The 23,380-nt window shown below is 45.4% G+C and overlaps 1 protein-coding gene across 1 annotated transcript; it reads right to left on the bottom strand.

Annotated features, from left to right (window-relative positions):
- Positions 1-934: 934 nt before the first annotated feature.
- Positions 935-22,011, bottom strand: DNASE1L3 (deoxyribonuclease 1 like 3). Its single transcript, XM_027055204.2, has 8 exons — positions 21,717-22,011; positions 14,543-14,631; positions 11,038-11,145; positions 10,339-10,451; positions 7,532-7,644; positions 4,736-4,893; positions 1,440-1,536; positions 935-1,137 (listed from the first exon to the last, which is right to left on the bottom strand). Exons 1-8 carry the CDS (start codon positions 21,855-21,857, stop codon positions 1,024-1,026), a joined length of 933 nt encoding a protein of 310 aa, XP_026911005.1. The 5' UTR covers positions 21,858-22,011; the 3' UTR covers positions 935-1,023.
- Positions 22,012-23,380: the final 1,369 nt, after the last annotated feature.

Raw genomic sequence — 23,380 nt, 5'->3', positions numbered from 1 at the left:
CATGCATAATATACTCTATGTTTCAAGGTTACATATGGTGCTTATTTATGCATAGACTCTCTTGGAAGGATGCATAAACTGGTAAGAGGGCTTGCTTCTGAGACAGGAAACGAGTGGGTGAGGTCCCAGGGCAGCATTTCTTGTCTCTGCTTATTCTTTGGTACTGCTCGTATATTTAGCCATGTTCAGGTACCACTTGAACAAAAGAAGCAATGTAAGGGAAAGCGAAGTGAAACAAACAAGAATGGTCACCATGGATACAGGCAAAATGGTTCGGGCAGGAGTCCTCTGTAACTCTTTGGTTGCAGAATGATAACAAAACCCTGAGCCTCTGCCAGCCAACTGGCCTACTCAAAGCCCAGGAGGAGGGAGGCTTGGGGCCATGCAGGGAAGGGGCAGTCCTGCTGGACACAGAGTGCAAGATGGGATGAAGGTGAGGCTGACGTGTTACGCCAGAAAATACAGACCCTTGTGGGCATCCAAAAACTCTGGGCTCTCTCCAGATGGCGGTGGGAGCCCCCGCAGGGTATTGAAGCAGGGCTGGGAATGCAAGTGGGCTGTGGTCAGAATGGAATTTCAAAGGATGGCACTGGTGGTTACTGGGCTTGCTGAGTTGGAGGACAATTTGGAGGCAGGGAGGCCAGGTGGGATGGCCTTCATTCTTCATCCCCATGAGACACGATCACCATCCTGATCTCGAATGGGAGGGGACAGATTCCTCAAACAGATAATTGCCCAAATCCTAGGGTACAGTTGGGGCCTTGGCCTTTCTCAGGACGTGAAGCCTGTCCTTTTGGACTGCAAAATCCCCCAGTTTCCTTTTAGATAAGTCAGGGGAGGAAGGAGCCCAAGAAGGGTAAGAGAAGACTGTCCTCCCAATTTGACTCAAGTCAGATTAAATTCAAGTTGAAAAATGAAAGCAGTTGGACCAGACTTGTTTCCTGAGTGCAGGCAGAAGTTCATACCTGTTAAAGCTGTTTTATTTAGAAGCAAGAAATGGTTAATAAAATGGCATTCTTGTATCTAGGAGCGACGGGTCTTTTTCTTCCTTGGAGAGATAGATTTTTTGTTGGTGGCGAAGACCCTTGAAGATTGTAGTTTAAATTCAACTGGAAAGTGGTCACTGACATCCAAGGCCTATAAAGAGAAAAAGGAGACAAATTTGGGGATTAGGAGACTCTCATTTTAGTGCTGAACAAATTCAGGTTCAAAGTGGGAAGACAAAAGGCCTAAAGTCACCCAACAGAACACACACTGGTGAGCATCATCCCTGGACCAGCTCAATCAGAAATTGAGACAGGTCTTCAAGTCACAGAATCATGGGCTTTGAGACTCAAGGTCCAATGGCCCAGTGTTGTGTCTCCAGTGGTGGCCTCAAAGGGTGACACCAACTCATCTTCCCAGGACAGTGGCACAGAAAGACAAGATGGCAGCTGTACCTCCTCTTTGGTCAACCCATAAGCTTTCTGGAAGTCAAATGTTCTGTTTGATCTGTGAACAACAAAGCTGATGATCTCTTGTCCTCGAAGCACGATCCTGGAGAAGGGGAGGGAAGACAGTCACATTAATCCACCTTGTTGATTTCTGAGACCAACCAAATTTCCTGTCTGACATCTGGAATGGACTGAGCAGCCTGGCTCTTCCGAGTGATGTTCAAAGTGCAGACCTGGTGACCCTTAGGACAATGCCTCAGACTGGGAAATGGGACCAAGCCCTGCCGTGGCCCCATGGGCTCCAAAACAGTGTTTCCCTGTGTGGGCAGTTAGCCCTGATGGTGGAGGAGAAGATTATAAATGATACGTGGACACCACACCACGTACCAATGACTTGCATAGTGAGAATATTTTTCCCTTCACAGTTATTTTTCACTTTTCTTGATTTGATTATAGAGAAAGGTACTGGCTTATCTTTAATAACCCCCTAAGCTCCCATTTTGACCAAGACTGAGCAGGCTGGAGTCACCAAGCATTCTGCAAGCGAGAGAACTAAGGCAGAATTTAACATGGTTTGATTTTCACAGGGCTTATTTTTAGCTATTTTCAATTTATGACAGAGGATATTGTTTCTCACCTTAACATGAAATTTCCTTTAAAAATTAATTTATTTCATTAGAAATGAATGGACTTAAAGACAAATACAGACAAAAACCATAGTATGGTTGCTTTGCGGTGATAACAAACACCGGGAACATGGTAGCTAAATGAGTCTGGGAAACACGGACTCTAATGTATCCCAGGTGGAGTGATGAGTTGGGGTCTGCATGGCTCCAACCCACTGACTGAACAAGGACGAGGTGAGTCAAACTGCCAGTTCATGCCTCTCCACCAAGCTTTCCCTGATCCGACCTGTGACTTGGTTTCCTGTGTTTGCTACCATACCACCGGGGTTAACTTTGAATTCAGTACCCAAGTGAACTCTTCACCTTTGGCTGGAGATTTCTTAGAGCCATCCTTCAGACCCAGAGAGTAGAGAGCAACATCGTTAAGACCCCCGTTTCTGACTCCTACATATGTGTGCAGGCCATTGAAGTTTTTCCCGAGGCATGGCACAGGCCAGCTCTTGACATCTTTTGTGTCCAGCAGCAGAGCACAGCTCATGGGAGGTGTTCAATAAATATCTGAACACGGAACGAAGACTGGAATTGAGACCATTTCATTTTACTCTCCTTGTTAGAAATTTATATGCCTTTTTAAAAAACCCTAAAAGATATATGCTTGTACGGAAAACAGAAAATTCAGAGCAGCAAAATGAGAAATTAAAAAAAAAAAAAAAAAGCACATGTAATCCTGCCATCCTTTGGCATATATGTGTATAAAACTGAGGTTCTTTCAGTAAACATCTTTTTTTAACCTGTTCCCCCACCCCACCCAATCTTACGTGAACATCTTTCCCTGTGATTCACTGTTCTCTGCTTCATTATTTTCAATCACCTCCCTCTTGTTGGTCAGGGGTGCAGAAGGTTCTTGACCTGCCCACGGTCAATGCACAACTGCATGTGAGTAGGCAGGTGGGTGAACAGACTGGTGGGTGAACAGGCTGGCGGGTGAGTGGCCTACTCCAACCAGCTTTGTTGGCAACTGGTCAAAGTGAGAGAGAGGAGGCAGGCACCTGCGAGCTCAGCCTCTTGTAACCCTCCTGCCTTGATTCCGCTTTCCCCAGTGCTAGGGCTGTTTCCACTCTTGAGAGCTGGAGCAGTGACTTCTGCAAAGGACACACCAGCCCTGAAAGCTCCGAGAGGAACAAAGGAGGTCATGGATGGAAATGAAAGCCAGACCTCAAAACTAGAGAAGTGAGAACAGCTGTCTTCTGGCAGAAGCCGTCTCCTGCTTCCTCGGAGGCAGGCTGAGCTCTGGGAACTGCGGTCACAGCGGATTTCCCAGCCTGCGGTCTCTGCTGTGGGTGGGGAGATCATGAACATGCACACAATTCAAGTGCCTTCCCCACCTCTCAGTTTAAGAAACAAAAGTGAGAGCTGATTGAAATTCCCCAGGGAGATGTTACAACTGTGAGAGAATGTTATCATTTACTTTTTTTTTTTTTCATTCAATCTCTACACCCAGTATGGGGCTTGAACTCACACCCCGGGATCAAGAGCCGTGTGCTCTACTCACTGAGCCAACCGGGAGCCCCGAGAATGCTATTATTTACAGGTATGTGTTTGCATTTAGGAATATGTAACAAAAGCTTTTTTTAAATTTCTTTTTTAACATTTTATTTATTTTTGAGAGACTGAGCACAAGCAGGGGAGGGGCAGAGAAAAGACAGAGACAGAATCTGAAGCAGGCTCCAGGCTCCGAGCTGTTAGTACAGAGCCTGATGCGGGGCTCGAACCCACAAACTGTGAGATCATGACCTGAACCCACGAACCTGTGAGATCATGACCTGAACCAAAGTCAGAGGGTTAACTGACTGAGCCACCCAGGCACCCCTGTAGCAAAAGTTTTAAAAAAGTAAGTACCCTGGGTGCCTGGGTGACGCAGTCGGTTAAGCCTCTGACTTTGACTCATGATCTCACAGCTCATAAGTTTGAGCCCCGCTCCAGGTGAGCCCTGCTTCTCTCTCTCTCTCTCCCTCTCCCTCTCTCACTTGTACCCTCTCTCTCAAAAAAACCAAAAAAAAAAAAGTAAATACCCTTTTACTTACTCGTCTCATTTTTAGTTTTACCCTGAGCAATTCATAAATATATGCACAAAGTACATGTATAGAATGTTCACTTCAGCAGTGCTTCTACCAGGAAACTCTTGGTAATAACCTAAGCCCAATGACAGGGGATTTGAGTGAATGCATTGTGGTATGTCTTTGTGATGAAATAATTAACAGCCGGTGAATGTATGGAACGCTTACCATATGCCAGGCATTGTGTGAGAAGACATATACTACTTCATCTAATCCTCATCGTGGCTCCATGAATGAGGCATGACTACAATCTCCATTTTACAGATGAGGAAGCAAAGACACAGACATATGCACAGATACATGAAATGGTAGAGGCAGGATTTGAATCCAGACCTGTCTGACACCAAAGCCTGCACTAGCCACAGTTAAGCTGCAATGCTCAGGGCTCCCGGACACGGCCATGCAGTTTGCACACTGCACAAGTACCCAATGGCCGGGCTCGAAGTCTAATTGACTCAGCGCTGCAAGCCAGGTTCTTCCTCCGCCCAGAGCAAGGCACCTTTCCTGATGCATACCAAGCACTGGATGGGCTAGCTGGAGTCAGGCAGGTGCCTCCTACCTGTCATATGCACAGTTGGTGCTCTCCTTGACTGTGGTGTCCTCTTGGTCCCCTATCAGCCAAACAAACCCGGGGTCAGTCCTCAAGCGGATGTTTTTCCAGGCCTTCTTGGGCACATAGCTACAGCCGGCGTTGAAGTCACCCATGAAAATGAAATTCTGAAAGACATTATTTGGAACCGTCACCTTGTGTGTATTATTGCCAATGCTTTTGCTCAGAACTGCTAGCAATGGCCCCACCTCCCATACTCAGCAAACAACGGGGTCTGTTATGGCTAAATTGTGCCCTCCCCCACCCCTACAAATTCGTATGTTGAAGTCCTAACACACGATACCTTAGAATGTGACTGTATTTGGAGAAAGGCCTTCAAAGAGGTGACTAAGGTAAAATGAGGTTATAGGGGTGGCCCCTAATCCAATATGGCCGGTGTCCTCATAAAAAGAGATTGGGACACAGAGAGACATGGACGGAAGACCGTGGACAGAAGCCTCAGGAGAAATCAACCCTGTTGACACCTTGACCTTAGACATCCAGCTTCTAGGGTTGTGAGGGTATACATTTCTGTTGTTTAAGTCATCCAGTCTTTGGCTGCACTTGGCAAAGTAATATAAGGTCTTTTTCTTTCTTTTTTTTTTTTTTTTTTAGAGTTTAAAACTGAGTCACAGTTTTGATGAGTATTTGTCAGGGGAGAACGTACAAGGGAAGGTGTTCTCACTGGGAAGGAGGATGTTTGCTGTGGCCCTTCCCTCCTGCTCTTAGTCACTGTGTCCCTCTAATTCAGCTTGTGGAGTTAGGTGGGGATCAAAGAATCCAGCTCATTTATCTTCCTCAAATCTCTCTGGCTCAAACTACTGTAGAGGATAAACATACAGATGTATCAATGCCTTTTGTTTCCGAGCAGGACAGATGAATTTGGGTGGCTAATTTGACACCTTTGGCACCCTGCTTTTCTGTCCTATTGTTTGGAAGTTGGGAACTCACTCCTGTGGAAATTCTGTCTACTGAGGAAGTAGGAAGAGCCTGAAAGGAAGGAGGTGACAGAGTGAGTTGTCCACCCCTGCCCCGAGGCCACCAGCAGCACCTCCTGTCTTAGAAGTGTTTTTCCCTTCAGAGCTCTTGGAACAGAATTTTAATATTCCTCAATCCAGAGGAAGCATCGGATTTCCTTGCTGGTGCTGTTGTTTGGGGCTGTTGCTGACTTTAGAGTTTTCTTCAAAAACATTTTATTTTGACCTCAGAGACCATGGTTTTCCCTGAGATTGATGGGCGCGGCCGAGGTCAGAATGTCATCCTTAACCCAAGTGACCACCAGCTCCTATTGTTATAGGCATGATTTGCTGAGCATGTACCGCCTGTCAGGCCAAGCATTAAATGTTTCATAAAATTTAAATTAAATCTCACAATAAACACTAGAAGGTAGAAGGGAAACAGGATAGAGGGATAAAGTGACCAGTTCTAGGCCACTCAACTTATGGGCTCAAGTGGTAAAGTCAAGAATTAAATCCTGATCTGCCTCACTGAAGGGCCCTCAGCACAAGACGGCCCTCTTGTTCACTGTTGTGCCACCGATGTCTCCCTAGTGCCTGACATGTAATGGATGCTCAGTAAATTCTTGTTGTGTGAATGAATGAATTCAGAATTTTAGGAATGAATGAGTCTTTCTCTTGTCTTGCTTTTTACAAATAAGCAATGACTTACACACCTGGTGCTCTCCATGTCCTAGCTCTGTGTCCACACTTTCCTTGACTCATTTTGCAGTTTGAACAGTGGAACTGAGGAGGGGGGAAGGGGAGGTCACTGGAGTCACATCCCAAAAGGAGGAAAGAGGAATGAGGAAGAGCCCTCTGGAACACTTCTATATTTGCCAAGAGCTTTCACAGGCCCTCATAGCCGCAGCGGGTGACATCCCCATTTTCCAGATGAGGCCGAGACGGATGGTGGATGTATTCCCTTTCTGTGAGAATAGCACCCCTTGATTATTTGGGAAACTACTTTCCTCCTTCACCCCAGTCTGTGAGATTGGGCTGAAGCTCACACTGATTTAACAAATCAGAGCTTCTTAACCAGAGCTGATCGCAGTGGTTGGTTCAGGGATGGATGAATGACCCAATCAGGGCCAATGGGACCCAATCCTGAGAAACTTATTGTATTATGACACAGAAAATCTGTCTCAGACCACTGGGTCTGGAAGCTGCTGGTGGCCATCTTCCCTTCCCAAGGGTGGAGCCCACCCAGAGGAAAGGAAGGTAAAGAGATGGAAAGAAACAGACAAGCCAAGCCCTGATTACCTTGTCTGAGCCCTGGATCCAGCTATGCCTGAACTACTTCTGGACATTTTAGTCACATAAACCAATAAATTGCTCTTCCTTTCATGAACCAATTTGAGAGTCATCACCTGCAGTGAAGGACTCTTGATCCCTCTGTGTCTCACTGTTCTCATCGCAGAGTGAGAATGAGAAAGGTAGTTACTTCATGGGGTTATTGGGAGGATTAAATCAACCTGTGCATGTTCAGCCTCAGTGTGGCCTGGCAATAGCTATTCACCCAGTGATTTTGGGCAGCCATTATTAGGGGAGCAGTGTACGAATTGCTGAGGCCCACGTGGACAGTACCCAGGCAAATTTAGCAAGAAGGGTATTTAAGGCAGAGGTAAGGCCTAAAATGAGGCTCTAAAATAGTGGGGGTCTGCACAGGTCCTGCCCCACCCCCCACCCTCCTGGGGAGTCCCTCATCCCTCCCCAGAACCACATTCTGCCTCTGCTAGACAGGAATTCAACAGACACAGAGGGTCATCACCTCCGCCTTCCAGCGATGTTTCATATCCGTGTAGACATCAGCCAGCTCATCAATCTCTTTAACGGAGGTCTCAGGGGTGGTGTGCAGGGGGACAATCACGAAGTCCTTGACAACTGAGGAACAGGAAAGAGGCGGAGGTCACACACTTCCCTGAACAGAGGAAGGTTCCATGAACACTGCTGAAGGGAAACAGACTGTCCCCCTAGAAGGCCCAGCCTGCATTGTCTGGGTCCCCTCATTCCTAGAGGGTCCAGCCGGTGGCTGAGATGTGCCTGTTCTTAGGACGATTAGGCCGGCATTTTCAGTACATGAAAGCCTCTTTTCTCCCACTCACCTGCAGAGCTAAGAGAAAGCCAGTAGACAGTACTGCTTGCTGGTATTGTGGGTGTTTTTATTTTCTCATTTTTTGAAAAATTATATTCTCTACTTTTTAAAAACTAATAAGTCAAGCCTGTTTGGCTTTTGTACTAAAGAAAAAAGTTTTTTCTAATTAAAAAAAAAAAAAAAGAGGCTTGTCAGTTTATGCTTCTTTTGTAATCAGGAAAAAAAAAACCCAAACATTATTTAAAAAAGAAAGTGGTCTTTTGTGAAATATCTGAAAACCTCCCCCCACCAGGAGGGACAGAGGGAGCCTTGGAACTGAGCCTCGCCCACCTGGCAATGGAGCTGTTGTGCTCTGAATGCCTCTTCCCCCAGCTTTCCCTTGTCCTGTGCCTGGGTCCCTAGGCCTACTAGGGAGCTAGGGGCTGTTGGGAATCACTGCTCAGGTCACACAATGGAAAGTCAGGACTCAGAGCCTGCAGCCTGTCTCCAGGACCCTGCACTTACCACCAGCCTTATTTCTCACTCTTCTCAGGCCTCCGCTCCACCCCCCCATCCTCTCTCTGGTCTCCCTACACATCCCAACTCCTTTCCACCTCTAAGCTTACTGGCACCTCCCCTCAGAATGGCCCTTTCCCCAGTCTTCTGTGACTGGCTTCTTCAGGTCACAACCCAATGTCACCTAAATTGGGTTGGTCCCTCACCCCACTATGGAATGCACCCTGCTTGTACTTCCTTCATGCCCTGAGATTACTTGCTGTGCTTCTGAGTTTGGCCCACTGGAACCTGAGTTCTGTCTTGCTCACCCTCTTGGCTCCAGCACCTAGCACAGCACCTGGCACATGGGAGATGCTCAAAACTGTTGATTGAATACATAAATGAATGAATAAGTAAATGAATAAAAGGGAAAAAAGATAGATGAATGGCTAACTCTATCTTTAATCTCAAATACAGGGGACATAATGTTTCCTTGTACAAGATAGAAAATTCCAAACAGGAGGGCTCCTGGGTGGCTCAGTCGGTTAAGCGTCCAACTCTTGGTCTCAGCTCAGGCCATGATCTCATGGTTTGTGAGTTCAAGCCCTGCGTTGGGCTCTGCGCTGCCAGCACAGAGCAGAGCCTGCTTGGGATTCTGTCTCTAGGTCTCTCTGCCTTCCCCATCCATGCCCCTCCCCCTCGCTCTCTCAAAATAAATAAATTTAAAAAAATTCTAAACAGGGCATGGCTGAAGTGCCATCCTAGGGGACGAGAGATAGAGAAGGGTGAAAAGGTGGAGGCCCAAGACAAACAGGTTTGTTTAGCAATGTTTAGCTGTGTGTAGCTGAAGACTCTCTCGGAGAAGAAATAATCACTTGGGGCGGGGGGCAGGGTGCTCTCCAAACACTGCTCTGGTCAGCTAAGTGTGAATTGTGTGCACGATGAAGCTATTACACATGCTCTCTGACATGCATTTCTGTCCTAAACAGCCCCCAGATCCTTCTCTTCTTCTACTGGAAATTCCTCCACCTTTCTTCCATGTTGGTTTTCCTGAAGTACTAATTAGCCAGGGTGGGAATAGTTAACTTCATCGTTCAGGGTGTTTATATTTGTGTAGTATAAATTTGGGGTACATGCTCACATACATTTATTTATTTGGTCATTATCTGTCTTGCCTACTACAACATAACTTCACTAGGGCAGGGGCTTTGTCTGCCTTGGTCAGTGCCTGGAACAGACCATGGCACGTCGTAGGTACTGAAAAGATATTGGATTCTATATAGCTTCAATCTGCAAATCAAATTAATTCTTGACTTTCCATTTCAAGATGCACTGTGGTTAAGAGTATGTGCTCCCAAGATAGTGGCTTGGGTTACAGCCCTGCTCATTCATGTCAAGAGCTGCTGGGTGACCTTGGACAAGTGACTCCACCTATTTGAACCTTGGCTTCTTCAAATGTAAAAGTGGAGACAATCCTAGGTCTTAACCTGCAGGGTGTTGCAAGGTTGCAGGAACCTGGCACTAATCAGGGATCAATACTTGTTAGTGGCTTATATAAGTGTAGTTGTTGTCAAAGTTAAGGGAGCAATCATTTGGATTTCCCCTCTATACCCAGTCCTTGGAGGACTTTGCCATGTCATTACTAGAGGCAGAGGGAGACTTTAGTTTGGGGTTCATTTCTGCTGGCCACCACTGAGATTTTTCAGAATGAAGCTATACTTGACTGCAACTCAAGAATTGCAGTAAATAATTTCCATCAGCCTAACTGCTCCAACAAGAGTGGAGTTACCACTGACTTCAGGTGCATTCTAAGGGAGGAGGTCTTGGCATTCTGAGAAGCCAGGCTGCATCCCTAACACTCAAGTATCAGACATTCTCAATGGCCATCTCAAGTCTGATGCCTCCTTAACAATGCTGCGTAAACCCTGGGACCCCAGCTCACATCTGGGGCTATTGTCCATTCATGGGATCACAGGGAGGTTATTCACTACTGGCGCCTTGGGTCTCACCGGTGTAGGGTGACTGGAACCAGACCACAAAGGGTTCCCTGGAAAATACATCTGTGTCTCCAGCCTGATAGTCATGGTAGAGGTAGCGTTTCTTCACAGACAGTAGCTTTTCCCTAGGGGAGAAAAAATAGGAAGCACTTCCAGCTGAGTCAGTTGACGTCTTCATTCAAGAAGCAGAGACATGGCTTCATTAGCCCCCCAGGCAGGCTCTTGCCCTGCAAGGGATCTTTCACCCGAGAACAAGGCTCCATCTACTCTTCTCCATGGCCACCCTTTGAAAGCTGGAGATCTGAGCAGTACCACTTATCTGGGGCACCCACAAGTTAATGTTCAGACTTAGAACAAATTACTGTAGGAAGAAGACAAAACTCTGAAGTTTCAGAGACAGCCATGCTGGGCAACTCAGGTTTCCATCCCTGGGCCAGGACTTGATGAGGGAGGATAAAGAACTCCTGACCCTCCTGACCAGGCAGTCACTGACTCAACCAACAAATTAGGTGTTAGGAAGCTGCTTGTACTCTTTAGTTTGAAGAGGTAACGCTTTGCTTCAGAGTCAATTTGACAGCAATTATTTTGATCAATATTGAGAACTGATTAGAGGTCAACATTTGGTTTTGAAGAAAAGATAAGCATTTTGATTCAATTCACAGTCATCATTTATAAGTGAGCCACATTCCAGGAAGCATAGGCTATACTCACTTGTAGAGAAAGGCATACTGCTCTTTATATGTGTTTCTTCCAAGGCGAGAGCTAATCACATAGTTGTACATTGTGCCTTTTCTTGAATTTCTTGAATTTCTTGAATTTCTAAAATGCAGAGATTTTACATTATGCATCTTAAAAAATAAACATCCCCCTATTGCATGTTCCCCTATCTTCACTCTGTATCCATATCACCAATGGCATCATGGAGAAGGGTTACTGTTCATCATAACCTTGGGGTCTAATAAGAAGGGCCACCATTGACTGGGAATGTGACATCTTCCAGGATCTTGACAGCCATTAACTCTTACCCTTAGAAGATGGGTACTGTTGTTACCCACCTTGTATAGTTTGCAGGTGCAGAGCTGGGATTTGAACTCAGATCCTACATACTCCAAATCCACACCCTTTGCCCTGCACCTGTGGGACATTATTGAGACCATAGAAGCTTCAGGCCAGAATCTGCTCCATATCTCACTCTGGCTCATGGCTGGGGCTGACCTCATACTTCCTGGTGGAGGAAACCTTATCAGGTCACCCCGTCCATACACTACTGCTGAACATTTATCATATGCAGAATTCCTAGTAACGTTTTCATTGGACATTCACTCCTGCTCTGAAAACCCTCAAGCATTTTCTCACAAGTCCTAGAACTATGATTTCAGACCAGCTATTGTTTATGTTCTGGGGGCTGGCGATACAGATGTGAAGTCCCATTACCTCTACCCCTCATTTACACCAGGGAAACTTGACTCCCCATGTGTTTGCCAAACCTGCTGATAACTCACCCTGGTCAGCGCCTGGCACGGTCTAACCCATTTGCCCGCAGAAAGATCTAGGGCATGTCTAAGCTATAGCATATTCTCAGGTTTAGTAGCAGAAGGAGCATTTAGGGCCCAACCTAGGCCCTACAGAAATTAGGTAAATATTCTTTTTTTTTTTTTTAAGTTTATCTATCTTAAGAGAGAGAGAAAGAGAGAGAGAATCCTAAGCAGGCTCCTCGGTGTCAGTGCAGAGCCCAACTCGGGGCTTGATCCCACGAACCATGAGATCATGACCTGAACCAAAATCAAGAGTCAGACGTTTCACCAACTGAACCATCAAGGTGCCACTAGATACATATTCTAAGGCAGGTCTGGCTACTGGGGCCTGAGGAATGTGGACGTTGGATTCCACTGGGCTTCCAGTTTGGGAAAGTTGGCCTTGTTCTGAATCTAGCCTGCCAAATTTTGGGTTGGCAAAATGCTTGCCGTGACTCAGCTGTGAGGTGACTAAGGCTCCTGTTGGCTTACGAGGGATAAGGGGACAAACAGGCCTGCTTCTGCCTGGAGTCAGTGGCATGGTCTAGGGGGCCTGGGACAACTGAGGCCAGTTGGGGTGGGAAGACTCAATCCAGGCTGGCTGTGGGGAGGGGCATAGAGCCCCTGTCCCCTCGTACTTCTGCAAACTGACCAGAGTCCCTCTAAGGAAAGCTCAGGAGGTTCAGAATAGAGCACCAGCTTTGGAGTCAGAAATGACCCAGGTTCAAAGGTAAGCTCCACGATTTACTGGCTGGGTGAACTTGGGCAAGTCCCTTCTCTCTGTTCCTCAGTTCCCTCAGCTATAAGGGAAACAGTAATAGTACCCACCCCACAAAGCTGTTGTGGGAGTGAATGAAATAACACACGTAAATTGATTAACTGGATGCCTGGCATGTAGTTAGGGTACCGATGGCAGCTGTTACATGCGGCCCTCGGGACCATCATTTGCCACCATAATTTGCTTCCTTTTACTAGTAATAGACACCACCAGCCCTGACTGGTCACTGCTACAGACCAGGCACAGCCCAACCACTTATATGCAGGATTTAATCAGCACCACATTCCGGGAAGATGGGTTCCATTACCAGTCCCATTTTATACACAGGGAAAATGATGTGCAAAGAGGGTGAGTAACTTGCCCAAAGTCATAGCAGAGTCAAAATCCAAACACAAGTGGTCTGAGTTGAGTGTAGGCACCTGACCCTTGCACTAAACTCTCTTTTCTATCATCAAAGATCAGATCTGGAAAGAGAAGAGCTGCTGAGGCTGAATGGAGAAGCTCAGCCCAACTCCATATTTCCAGATGAGAAAATGAGCACCGGAGAAGGGGGAACCAGCCCAGGGGACCCTCTGTGTGAAGGAGAGTGTCCAAGATTTCCTCCCAGGCTGAATGAGGCTGGAGTGACCATTCATTTATTTAAAAAATAATAACAGGGGTGCCTCGGTGGCTCAGTTGGTTAAGTGTCCAACTTCGGTTCAAGTCATGATCTCACAGTTCGTAGGTTCGAGCCCCGTGTCAGGCTCTGTGCTAACAGCTCAGAGCTTGGAGCCTGCTTCGGATTCTGTGTCTCCCTCTCTCTCTGCCCCTGCCCTGCTTGCACTCTGTCTCTGTCTCTCAAAAAGTGAATAAAAAAATATTAAAAAAAATAAAAATTTTAAGTTTATTTATTTATTTTGGGAGAGAGAGAGAGTGCACATGAGGGGCAGAGAGAGATGGAGAGAGACAGAGACTCCCAAGCAGGCTTTGCACTGTGACAGTGTGGAACCCAATGCAGGGCTGACACTCACAAACCGGGAGATCATGGTCTAAGCTGAAATCAAGAGTCAGTTGCCCAACCAATCGAGCCACCCCGGTGCCCCTTGAATATGCCTTTTTAACTCACATTGGGATGATTTTCAGGTGGGTGGGTTTGCTGATTATTCTTTGAGAAAGAATATAAATCACAAATATAATCCAACGTAATTTAAAAATATTTGAGGACATTATCTTTTGGGGTTTTTTTTTTGAAGTTGTAAAATCAGACTTTTTGTAAGCTATTCAAATCATATAGAAATATATAAAATAAAAAGTAAATATTCTGCATTTCTTCACTGACTGCCTCCACAATGGTCCTCCAATCACACCCACTCCCCTGGCCCAGAAGTAACCACTATTAATGGCTTGGGCACATTCTTCCAGTCTTTCCTCTAGGCTCATGCAAACTCAAACACATGCTTATTCATGTATAGGGTAATGTGATTACTAAAATGGGCTACTCTACCTACGGTTCTGAACCTGCTGTTTTCAATATACTGCAGCCATCTTTCCATACTGGAATATTTAGCTCTAAGCTATTCTGTAGTGATCATGATTTTTAATGGCTACATCATATTCCAGCCTGCGGGCATACCATGACTTCATATTTGCATTCCACCTTTTTTTTATAATGGTAGTTCTAAGCTCAGCCCCTTGTCTCTTTTGTTTCTCTCTCTGTCCTGGCTCCTCATCTGTTCCCCCTATTTTACTTTATCATATTAACACTAGCTGGTTGAAAGTTCTCAGGACTTTGGCTAATGGAGTTGGAAGTGTGGGCAGTGTTGGTCATGTGACTTGGTAGTCAGGGTGAGTGGTGGCTTTCACCCTTGGTTCAATTCCTGAGGCTTTTCAGGTGTCCTTGCAGTTGGCCTTGAGTCTGCAGAGGGTCCAGGAGCCCCATCTTTACCCATTTAGTCTGTCCATCAGCATGGGACAGATAATGTTGTTGCTGTCCTTGATTTCCATCAGGAGTATGATATCACAGCGTTTGATGACCTGTGAAGACAGAATTCGCAGGTGTTTCAGGCCATTTACTGCAAGTAATAAAATCTTTTATTGGGCACTTACTATGTTTTAGGTATAGGATTGGTGCTTTGTTAAAGTAATGAATTTCATCACTGAAATAAGTGAAGAACTTTGTGAGGCAGGTCGTATTTTGATGTCTATTTTATTTGATTAAAAATTTTATTTTTAGGGGTGCCTTGGTGGCTCAGTCGGTTAAGCATCCAACTTTGGCTCAGGTTGTGATCTCATGGTTCATGAGTTCAAGCCCTGCGTTGGGCTCTGTGCTGACAGCTCGGAGCCTGGAGCCTGCTTCTGATTCTGTGTCTCCCTCTCTCTCTGCCCCTTCCCTGTTCATGTTCTGTCTCTCTCTGTCTCAAAAATAAAATAAAACATTAAAAATAATTTATTTTTAAGTAATCTCTACACCCAACGTGGGGATTGAACTCACCACTGACTGAGACACTCAGGAGCCCCCCCCCCCACCCACCTTTTAATGTTTATTTCTTTTCAGTTATGTCCGTTTTAAAGATAAGGAGCCTGGGGCTCCAGGAAAACCGAGTAAACTATCCAAAGTCACTCAGCTAGAAAATGGCCAAGGCATAATGCAAATCCAGGCAATCTGAATCCAGAGCCTATGATCACATGTCCTATATCTTGTTTTTTTTTTTTTGCTTGAATAATCACCATAATAATAATAATAATAAATATTTCTTAAGCTCTTAGTACGTGAGAGGTGCCAGTATGGATATGGGTCTCCCCAGTTCACCTGGCAACAAAATCATAATAATAAAAATTACAAGGGTTAACATTTATTGCGAGCCTACCATAAGCCTCACCAACACTGTGAGAGAACTATGATTATTGGCTCACTAACCTCAGGAGAAAACCAGGCTCAGAGTGTTTGAGTGGAAAGTTTGAAGTCACACAGCCAGTATAGAGGGTAGAGTCAGGATTTGAATTCGGGTTCTTGTGACTACAAAGCCTACCATGCTGTTAAAACATCAGGGAGAGCTGGGTCCTGCCACCGAGCCAGCTTGCTGATTTAGTCACTGGTCTCTGTCAGACCTTTCTGGAAGGCACTTTAAAGTATGTATCAAAAGTCTTGGAGTATGTACTTACTCTTTGGCCTAGTTTTCCCCCTTTGAGGAAGGTCTTCTATTATAAAGAAATATCTACTACTTCTCTGCACCTCAGTTTCTTCATCTATAAATTGGAATGATGACAGTTATTCCCTCACAAGGTTGCTGGAGGATTAAATGGGTCCTTAGAACAGTGCTAGGCATTTGGAGCCACACACGAAATTATTATTGCTATTATTATTATTTGTACAGATCAAAGAGGAAGAGGCATTGTGCAATAGCACAACAAAAACTTGGAAACAACCTAAGTATCCCCAAATAGAAAAGCATTAAATGAAAGATGTTGTAAACATGGCATAGGACATTATGTAGCATTAAAAGTCATGTTTTAAAAGAATATTAACAACATGTGAAATACTTCCAATATAAAAGCAGAATACAAAACTGGTGATAGAGGGCAGTCTCCATGCTGCAAAACAGATGCAGTTTTTAATTTTTTTTTTTAACATTTATTTATTTTTGAGAGACAGAGAGAGACACAGTGTGAACGAGGGAGGGGCAGAGAGAGAGGGAGACACAGAATCCGAAGCCAGCTCACAGCTGACAGCTGTGAACACATGTTCAAGCCCACGAACCATGAGATCATGACCTGAGCTGAAGTTAGACGCTTAACCAACTGAGCCACCCAGGCACCCCCAGATGCAGTTTTATGTATTTATTTTTGCATAGAAAAATGCCCATAAAATGCCCTAAATGCCAATAGCTCTTATCTTCAAGTGATAGGGTAACAGCTGATATTTTTTTTCTTCTTTATATGCTTCTATATGTTCAAAGTAGTCCATAATGACCATTTTTAACTTAATAAAATTAAGTTAGAAATTAAAATTTTTTAACTTAAAAAATGATACCTTTCTAATTTTAAAAAATTAAAGTGTTATTAAAAAAAGGAAACTGCTTGAGGATAAAGTAATTATGGGAGAGGAGATGATGGCCAATATTTATTGAGATATGACAGATGAGGGGCGCCTGGGTGGCTCAGTCAGTTAAGTGTCTGACTCTTGATTTCGGCTCAGGTCATGATCTCACAGTTCATGGGACTGAGCCCTGCTTCAAGCTCCACACCGAGCTACTCCACACCAAGCATGGAGCCTGCTTGGGATTCTCTTTCTCTGCCCCGCCCCACAAGGGGCCCCTCGCGCATGCTCTCTATCCCTCTCTCTCTGCCCTGCCCCTGCACCCGCACTCTCTCTTTCTCAAAAAAAAAAAAAGTGACAGGTGAGAGTCTATTTAACATAAGTTAAATAAATTGTCTTACATAGAGTGCTTCATGTGGTGCCTGGCTTTATAAGTGTTAGCTCTTATCATCAACTCATTAAATTTTTATAATAGTCCTTTGATGTTGGCCGTCTTGTTATCCCCATAGTATAATTGAGGACTCTGCCTCAGTGCAGTTAAGTAATATGAACACCCTGTGAATGTGAATAATGGGATCATCCACTGCGGAGCCCTGCTTGACCACTATGCTCAACAACGGAGGAGATCCCCACATCCCCTGATTGCTCCTCCTCGGAGACCAAGGTCCCTTTTGAATGTAACCCATTGCCGCCGGACAAAAATGGGCCAGAGTTCAGACTCCCTTTCCTGAGCAGAAAGGTTGAGCTTTTATTTTTTCGTTTTGTTTTGTTTTGTTTCTGAGAGAGAGAGAGAGAGCACAAGTGTGTGCTTGAGTGGGGGTGAGGGACAGAGAGAGGGAGAGAGAGAGAATCCCAAGCAGGCTCCATGCCTAGCTTGGAGCCCGATCTCATAACTCTGGGATCATGACCTGAGCCGAAATCAAGAGTTGGATACTCAAACAACTGAGCCACCCAGGCGCCCATGAAGGGTTGAGCTTTTAGATTCCGTTTACAACCCTTTTGCCTCAATAACAAATGCTCTGGAGCCCCACATCTCCTTGATCTTGGCTCGGGTTATGATCTTGAGGTTTGTGAGATTGAGCCCCGCATCAGACTTTACTGACAGCAGAGAGCCTGCTTGGGATTCTCTCCCTCTCTTTACTCCTCTCTCTCAAGATAAACTTAAAACAATAATTTTGTTATAATTTTCTAATTATAAAAATAATGTTGCTTATTGTAGAAAATTTGGAAAATGTAGAAGACTATAAAAAAATCACCTGATGACCTGTAAAGCCACCACTCAGACACTTCTCATGTGATTTCTATACTTATACGTATTTACAAAATGGCATCAGAATAACTAGCCCGTTAGTTGAAAATATAGGCATCGAATCAAATGGCCTTGGATTCATGTCTTGACTCTATCGCTCACCAGCTGTGTGATCTTGAGCAAGTCACGAATGTTCCTTGAACCGCCAGATTCCTTATCTGTAAACTGGGACAGTACCCTCCTTATGGGGTTGCCATAGAGATTAAAAGACATGATGGAAATAATACATTCAGTCTAGTCCCTGGCACAGAAAAGACGCTCAGCAAACAGTGGCAATATTTATTACACGGTTTGGGTCTTTTTTTTTTTTTTTTTTTTTTAATCTCACATGACATTGTGAGCATTTTTCTCAGTTTTCAAATCCACCACTGATGCGTGTTTTCTCTGCCCCAATTTCAGGCCAGGAAAAATAGATCCCCCCCAGGCTCCATCTCCTCAGAATGAGGCTCCAAAGATGAGGGCCCCCAGAAGGCCCTCCCAAACCTGAAACTCAAGATTTTCCTGAGGCTGCTGTTCACAGAGGGAGGGAGTAGGGATTGAGCATGGCCAGTAGTGAGGGGCTCCCAGCAAGTGGTGTGGTGAGTGGGGCTGGGGGGAAGGGAAGGGACACTCTGGAGAACTCTATGAACACTCTGGGGCCAGAGAAGCCTATTAAACCTTTTGTTGTGCCTCTGAACAGGGAGCAACCAGCATGGTGGGGAAAGAGCACAGAGAGGGTCAGTTAGGCCTGGGTCCAAGCCCTTGTTCTTTTGCTCACTTGCTCCATGACGCCCAGGACAATGTACTCCTCCTCTCTGAATTCCAGTTGTCTCGTCTACAAAATGCAACCAGCGGGGTTGTGAGGCTGAACTTGGATACTGCATGTTAAGGACCCGGCATACAGTAAGCAATCCGGAAATCATCATTATCATGTGCTGTGGAAACAATGCCTCCCATGTCCACCATCTTATCCCCAGTGCGTGCCTCAGAGCAGCTGGCACGTGGTCTACCTTCAGCGAGTGTTTGTTGGCTGAACAGACTTCGCTCTTTAAGGACACAAACTGAAGAAGCAGACAGAAGCAGGCAGGGTTTGGCATCTGGAAAACTGCCCATGGTGCCAGCCAGCAAACCCGAGATGATGACAGCAAGCCTCCCTCACTCTCCAACCTCCCTGATGAAGGTCATAATGACAACAGCGTGATGAAACTGGGCTCGTCTCTGAAGTGATAAATCCAGTATGGAAGAGTGGAAAACGCACCTCCACGAATATGATTGGGTCATATGTTTGGACTTGATCCTTCCCCTTAACAGCTATGGAATCCTGGGTAAGTCACTTCTTTCTGAGTCTCTGTTTTCTGGATTACAAAGTGCGGGCAATGCCACCTATGTCATAATAAGAATATAACATTCCTGGGAATACCTAGGTGGTTCAGTTAGTTAAGAATCTGACTTCAGCTCAGGTCATGAGCTCATGGTTCATGGGTTCAAGCCCCACGTTGGGCTCTGTGCTGACAGCTCAGAGCCTGGAGCCTGCTTTAGATTCCCTCTGTCTCTGCCCCTCCCCTGATTGTGCTGTCTCTCTCTCAAAAATAAATGAATAAACATCAACATTAAAAAAAAAGGATTTAAAATTCCTGGCCTATAGTAGGTACTTAGACATTAGCCCCTGTAAATATTACTTTCCTGAATGCCTGGGTTTGGGTTTTATTGTTTGTGCTCTCAATGGCTCTGGAGGTATTTGGGGATGGCCTCTGATTACAGGATGGTCTTGCAACAATGGGAAAAGTAAGGAGTCCTTGACAAAGACTTTTCACATGCTTGGTGTTTGGTGTGATGGGCTGTCCATCCATCAGCCCTGTGTCCATCCGACACAGCCGCTCAGGGGAGGTGCTGAGTATAAGCCCCCAATAATGGAATCACCAAGGAACAAAAGATAGTCTTTTGTTCTCTTAAGACTCTGATGACATTGCCTCGATAGAATAAGTGAGGAAGGTAATGGGAACACAGTCGGTACCCGGGTTCCACGAGCCCTTGTGTGAGGAAGCAGGGAAAATAGTTTCCTCGTATGTCAAAGTTGCCTGTTGAGCCAGGGAGTCTCGGCTCCCACAGGCTTGGCATGGCTCTTCTGGCTGAACAACAATCTCTGGAAGGCGTTGGGTGCTGTCCAAAGGGCAGGGCCAACCAGGGAGAGGACCATGTAAGTAAGAGCAGAGCATGCCAGTCCTTGCTCTAATTCACTTTGTGTATTAATGCCAACAGTGGCAGCTCTGTGTGAGATCACCTGCCCACTCACGGGCTCTACCTTGATTTGTCTAGGCCAACTGGTGCTACAGGTTGTGTAAGGCCCACTTTCAGAAAGGCCCAGGGGCTCAGCGAGGAGAAGGGAATTCCTGGGCTTGCTCACACAGCTGCCTGGTGGGATCTGACCCCAGAGCTCCTGGTGTTCCCACCATACCCTGGTGCCTCCAGGGGTTTCTAAGGTGATAATACCCAGACAGAGCCCTGGGAAAGGTTTCAGCTCCCAGCATCATCAAAAATAAATTAACCTGTAGGGTAAAGAGAGTCAAGCAACTCTAAAGAAATGTGAGCAGCATCTCCAGACATTGGTCACAATACCCACGGGAAGTCTTATATATATATACATATATATATATATATATGTGTGTGTGTGTGTGTATGTATGTATATATATGTATATATGTATATATGCATATATATGTGTATATATATTTGTGTGTATACATATATATGTACACACATATATATACATATATATGTAAATTTTTTAATGGTTTATTTATTTATTTTTGGAAGAGAGAGAGAACACAAGCAGGGGAGGGGCAGAGAGAGAAGGAGACACAGAATCCGAAGCAGGCTCCAGGCTCAGTGCAGAGCCTGACAGAGGGCTTGAACCTACAAACCATGAGATCATGACCTGAGCCAAAGTCAGACACTTAACTGACAGAGCCACCCAGGCGCCCTGTGCAAGGGAAGTCTTATCTAAGTGGAGAGAAAGATAAGAATTGATAGTTGGGAAAAGGTTGATGGGGTGGGCAGTGAAGAAGGAAGAAGAGAGGGGTGTAGAGAGAAAGAAAGAAAAAAAAACAAAGAAAGAAAGAAAGATGGGAGGGAGAAGGAAGGAAAGAAAGAAATAAAGAAAGGAAGGAAAGAAAGAAAGAAAGAAAGAAAGAGAAAGAAAGAAAGAAAGAAAAAGAAAGAAAAGAAAAACGAAAAGCAACAAAACAGAATGAAAAAAAAAAGAAAGAAAGAAAGAAAAGAAGAGAGAAAAGAGCTAGCAAAAAAATCTGTGCTGCATTGATGGGTAAAAAGACCAGGCTGGGCTGGTCTCCCAGCTCCCCTCCACCTACCCACCCACCACCTATATGAGGTCACTTCACCTTTTGTTGTTCATCTCTTTGTGGGGATAAAAATCCTCCTTTTTAAGGGTGATGAAAGGAAATCACGTATTTGCAGTGCCTGACAGGGGCGTTCAGTAACCGGGAGCCAGATGCTGTTTTAGGGGCTTCACACGTGCCAACTCAAGCATTCCCCAAAACCGTCCTACAAGGAGGTACTGGCATTACCCTCACGTTCAGATGATGACATGAAGCCCAGAGAGGTGATGTGGTTACTGGAATTACTGCTGCCATTATTGTGACAAAATGCCAAGGCGGCTGCTACCTTCACCCCAGCGACTAACTTGAGTGGAACATCTCCTGAGTCTCTTAAAGTCTGAACGCATCAGAGAGGGCACGAGGGGGGTCTGGCGCTCTTTCCGACAGGAAAAGGTCTCACCTTCACGATCACATCCATGGCATTCTTGTTTTCCTTCTTGGCTTCCCCAAAGGACCTCACATTAAAGGAGCAGAGCCTCAGGGCCAGGGCACTGCCGGTGGAAAGGAGGAGAAGCAGGAGTAAGGTGGGCGGCTGAGGCATCCTGATGTTCCTCTGGCTTCAGAGAGAGGGCAGCGGTGTCTGGTGTGCGGGCTCTAGGCCACTGCTTCAGGCTCAGCTGACTTATAAAGCGTGCAGATAACAGGAATTACTGGATTCCTTGTTGCTACTTTCACTTCTCTGAGGAACTGAAGATCATGGGTTTCATTCCCCAAGGAAATGGAGAAAAGGGGCTAGTCTTTGAGGAGCCCCTGTTTTTGTCACTCTGGTGAGGAAATCGGCCTGCGTAATTTGGGCACCATCCTCCACAAAGTCACTCATATCCCAACCGGGAGCCAGCTGTGACATCTGGTCATCCGTCCTGTGGTGGCATGCCATCTGCCTTCTTTCCCTGAGAATTGATAATTCGGAAGCCATCTACCCCGGAGGGCAGCTGGGGTGCAGGAGCCTTCTGTGAGGGGGTAGTGAAGCAGGGGCCGGAGGGAAATCCTGCCAGGCTTTCTGTCCTCATTGGGATTTGGCAGCCAGCTGTTCCTGGACACACCCAGGCTCCAACTCTCTAATCGCCCCAATGGGCGTTGTTAAGGTCAAGTCTAGTTTGAGTTACATAATTTTTTAAGGCAGTTTTACTGTATACAGTTTAATACACCAAATGCTAGCAGTGTGTTCCCAAGAACAGCAATTACTAGCCTGCTAGAACGGGTCAGGAAAATGTGCTTGGACTTTAAGGATGAAGAGCCAGTTAAAGCCCCTAGAAAGATCCACGATTCAACCAGATATTGCTTTAATGTTTGTAAGAGCTGTATGACCCGGGAAAGGAAGGCTTTGTAAGAGCTGTAGGATTTTGACCTAAGTAAAATGAGTTTTGGAGATGTGGGCGCGGAGACAGAAGATCTGAAATGCAAAATCCAATCAAGTTGTAAGCCCCGGTGAGCTTTGCAGACTTGGGCAAGGAAAATTCTTCCGTGAAGAAGGTGGGTAATGAGAATTGGAAGCCAGCATTGGGATCTCTGGACAACCCCCGCTTTGAAGTGATGGGCGGCTGGCTGTAGCCACAGAGAAAGGTGCGGATATATAACTAACATACATCCAGTCAGCATCCTGGCCAAAATCTCTGACCAACCATGCCCAGGCAGGCTAAGGAGATAGCCTCAAAGAGCACATGGAGGGAAATAATGGTTTCCTGAGCTCCTGGTGAGAGAAAGCTCTCTAGAGCCTATAACAGGCCTCCTTGAATCTCTGGGGAAAATGGTGGTGATTGCCTGGCAAATAGGCAGGTTACAACCAGAAGAAGATTTAGAATTAAGTGTGGTACATGCTTTTTGTGACTTTTAAGAAGGAATCTGTACATGCGTACATTTTATGAACGTGTAACATGTGAGAGATTTTGGCCCGTTTAACCGACAATTTTTTAATTCCAACGTAAAATGTGCAATTAGGGGGATGGATTCAGATTCGTGACTTTAAATTGAAACCTTACTAAGGGTTTCATACTAACCGTATGCACCGTTCTGAAACCTTTATGAGAATTTTGGGTTAACTATGTTTCCATAAGTTTAATTAAT

Source organism: Acinonyx jubatus, chromosome A2, assembly GCF_027475565.1.
Source record: "Acinonyx jubatus isolate Ajub_Pintada_27869175 chromosome A2, VMU_Ajub_asm_v1.0, whole genome shotgun sequence".
NCBI lineage: Eukaryota > Metazoa > Chordata > Mammalia > Carnivora > Felidae > Acinonyx > Acinonyx jubatus.
Note: the sequence above shows the minus strand (reverse complement) of the source record. Positions and strands in the feature narration are given on the sequence as shown.

Bases quoted from the DNA above. Each gene is read 5' to 3' on its own strand.
- DNASE1L3 (XM_027055204.2), bottom strand. From the start codon at position 21,857: ATGCCTCAGCCGCCCACCTTACTCCTGCTTCTCCTCCTTTCCACCGGC. The intron at 7,645-10,338 runs GTGAGACCCAAG...CCTGTTCCTCAG, and splicing joins GTTCCAGTCACCCTACACCG to TTGTCAAGGACTTCGTGATT. The intron at 1,138-1,439 runs GTACAGCTGCCA...TTCTCTTTATAG, and splicing joins ATGGGTTGACCAAAGAGGAG to GCCTTGGATGTCAGTGACCA.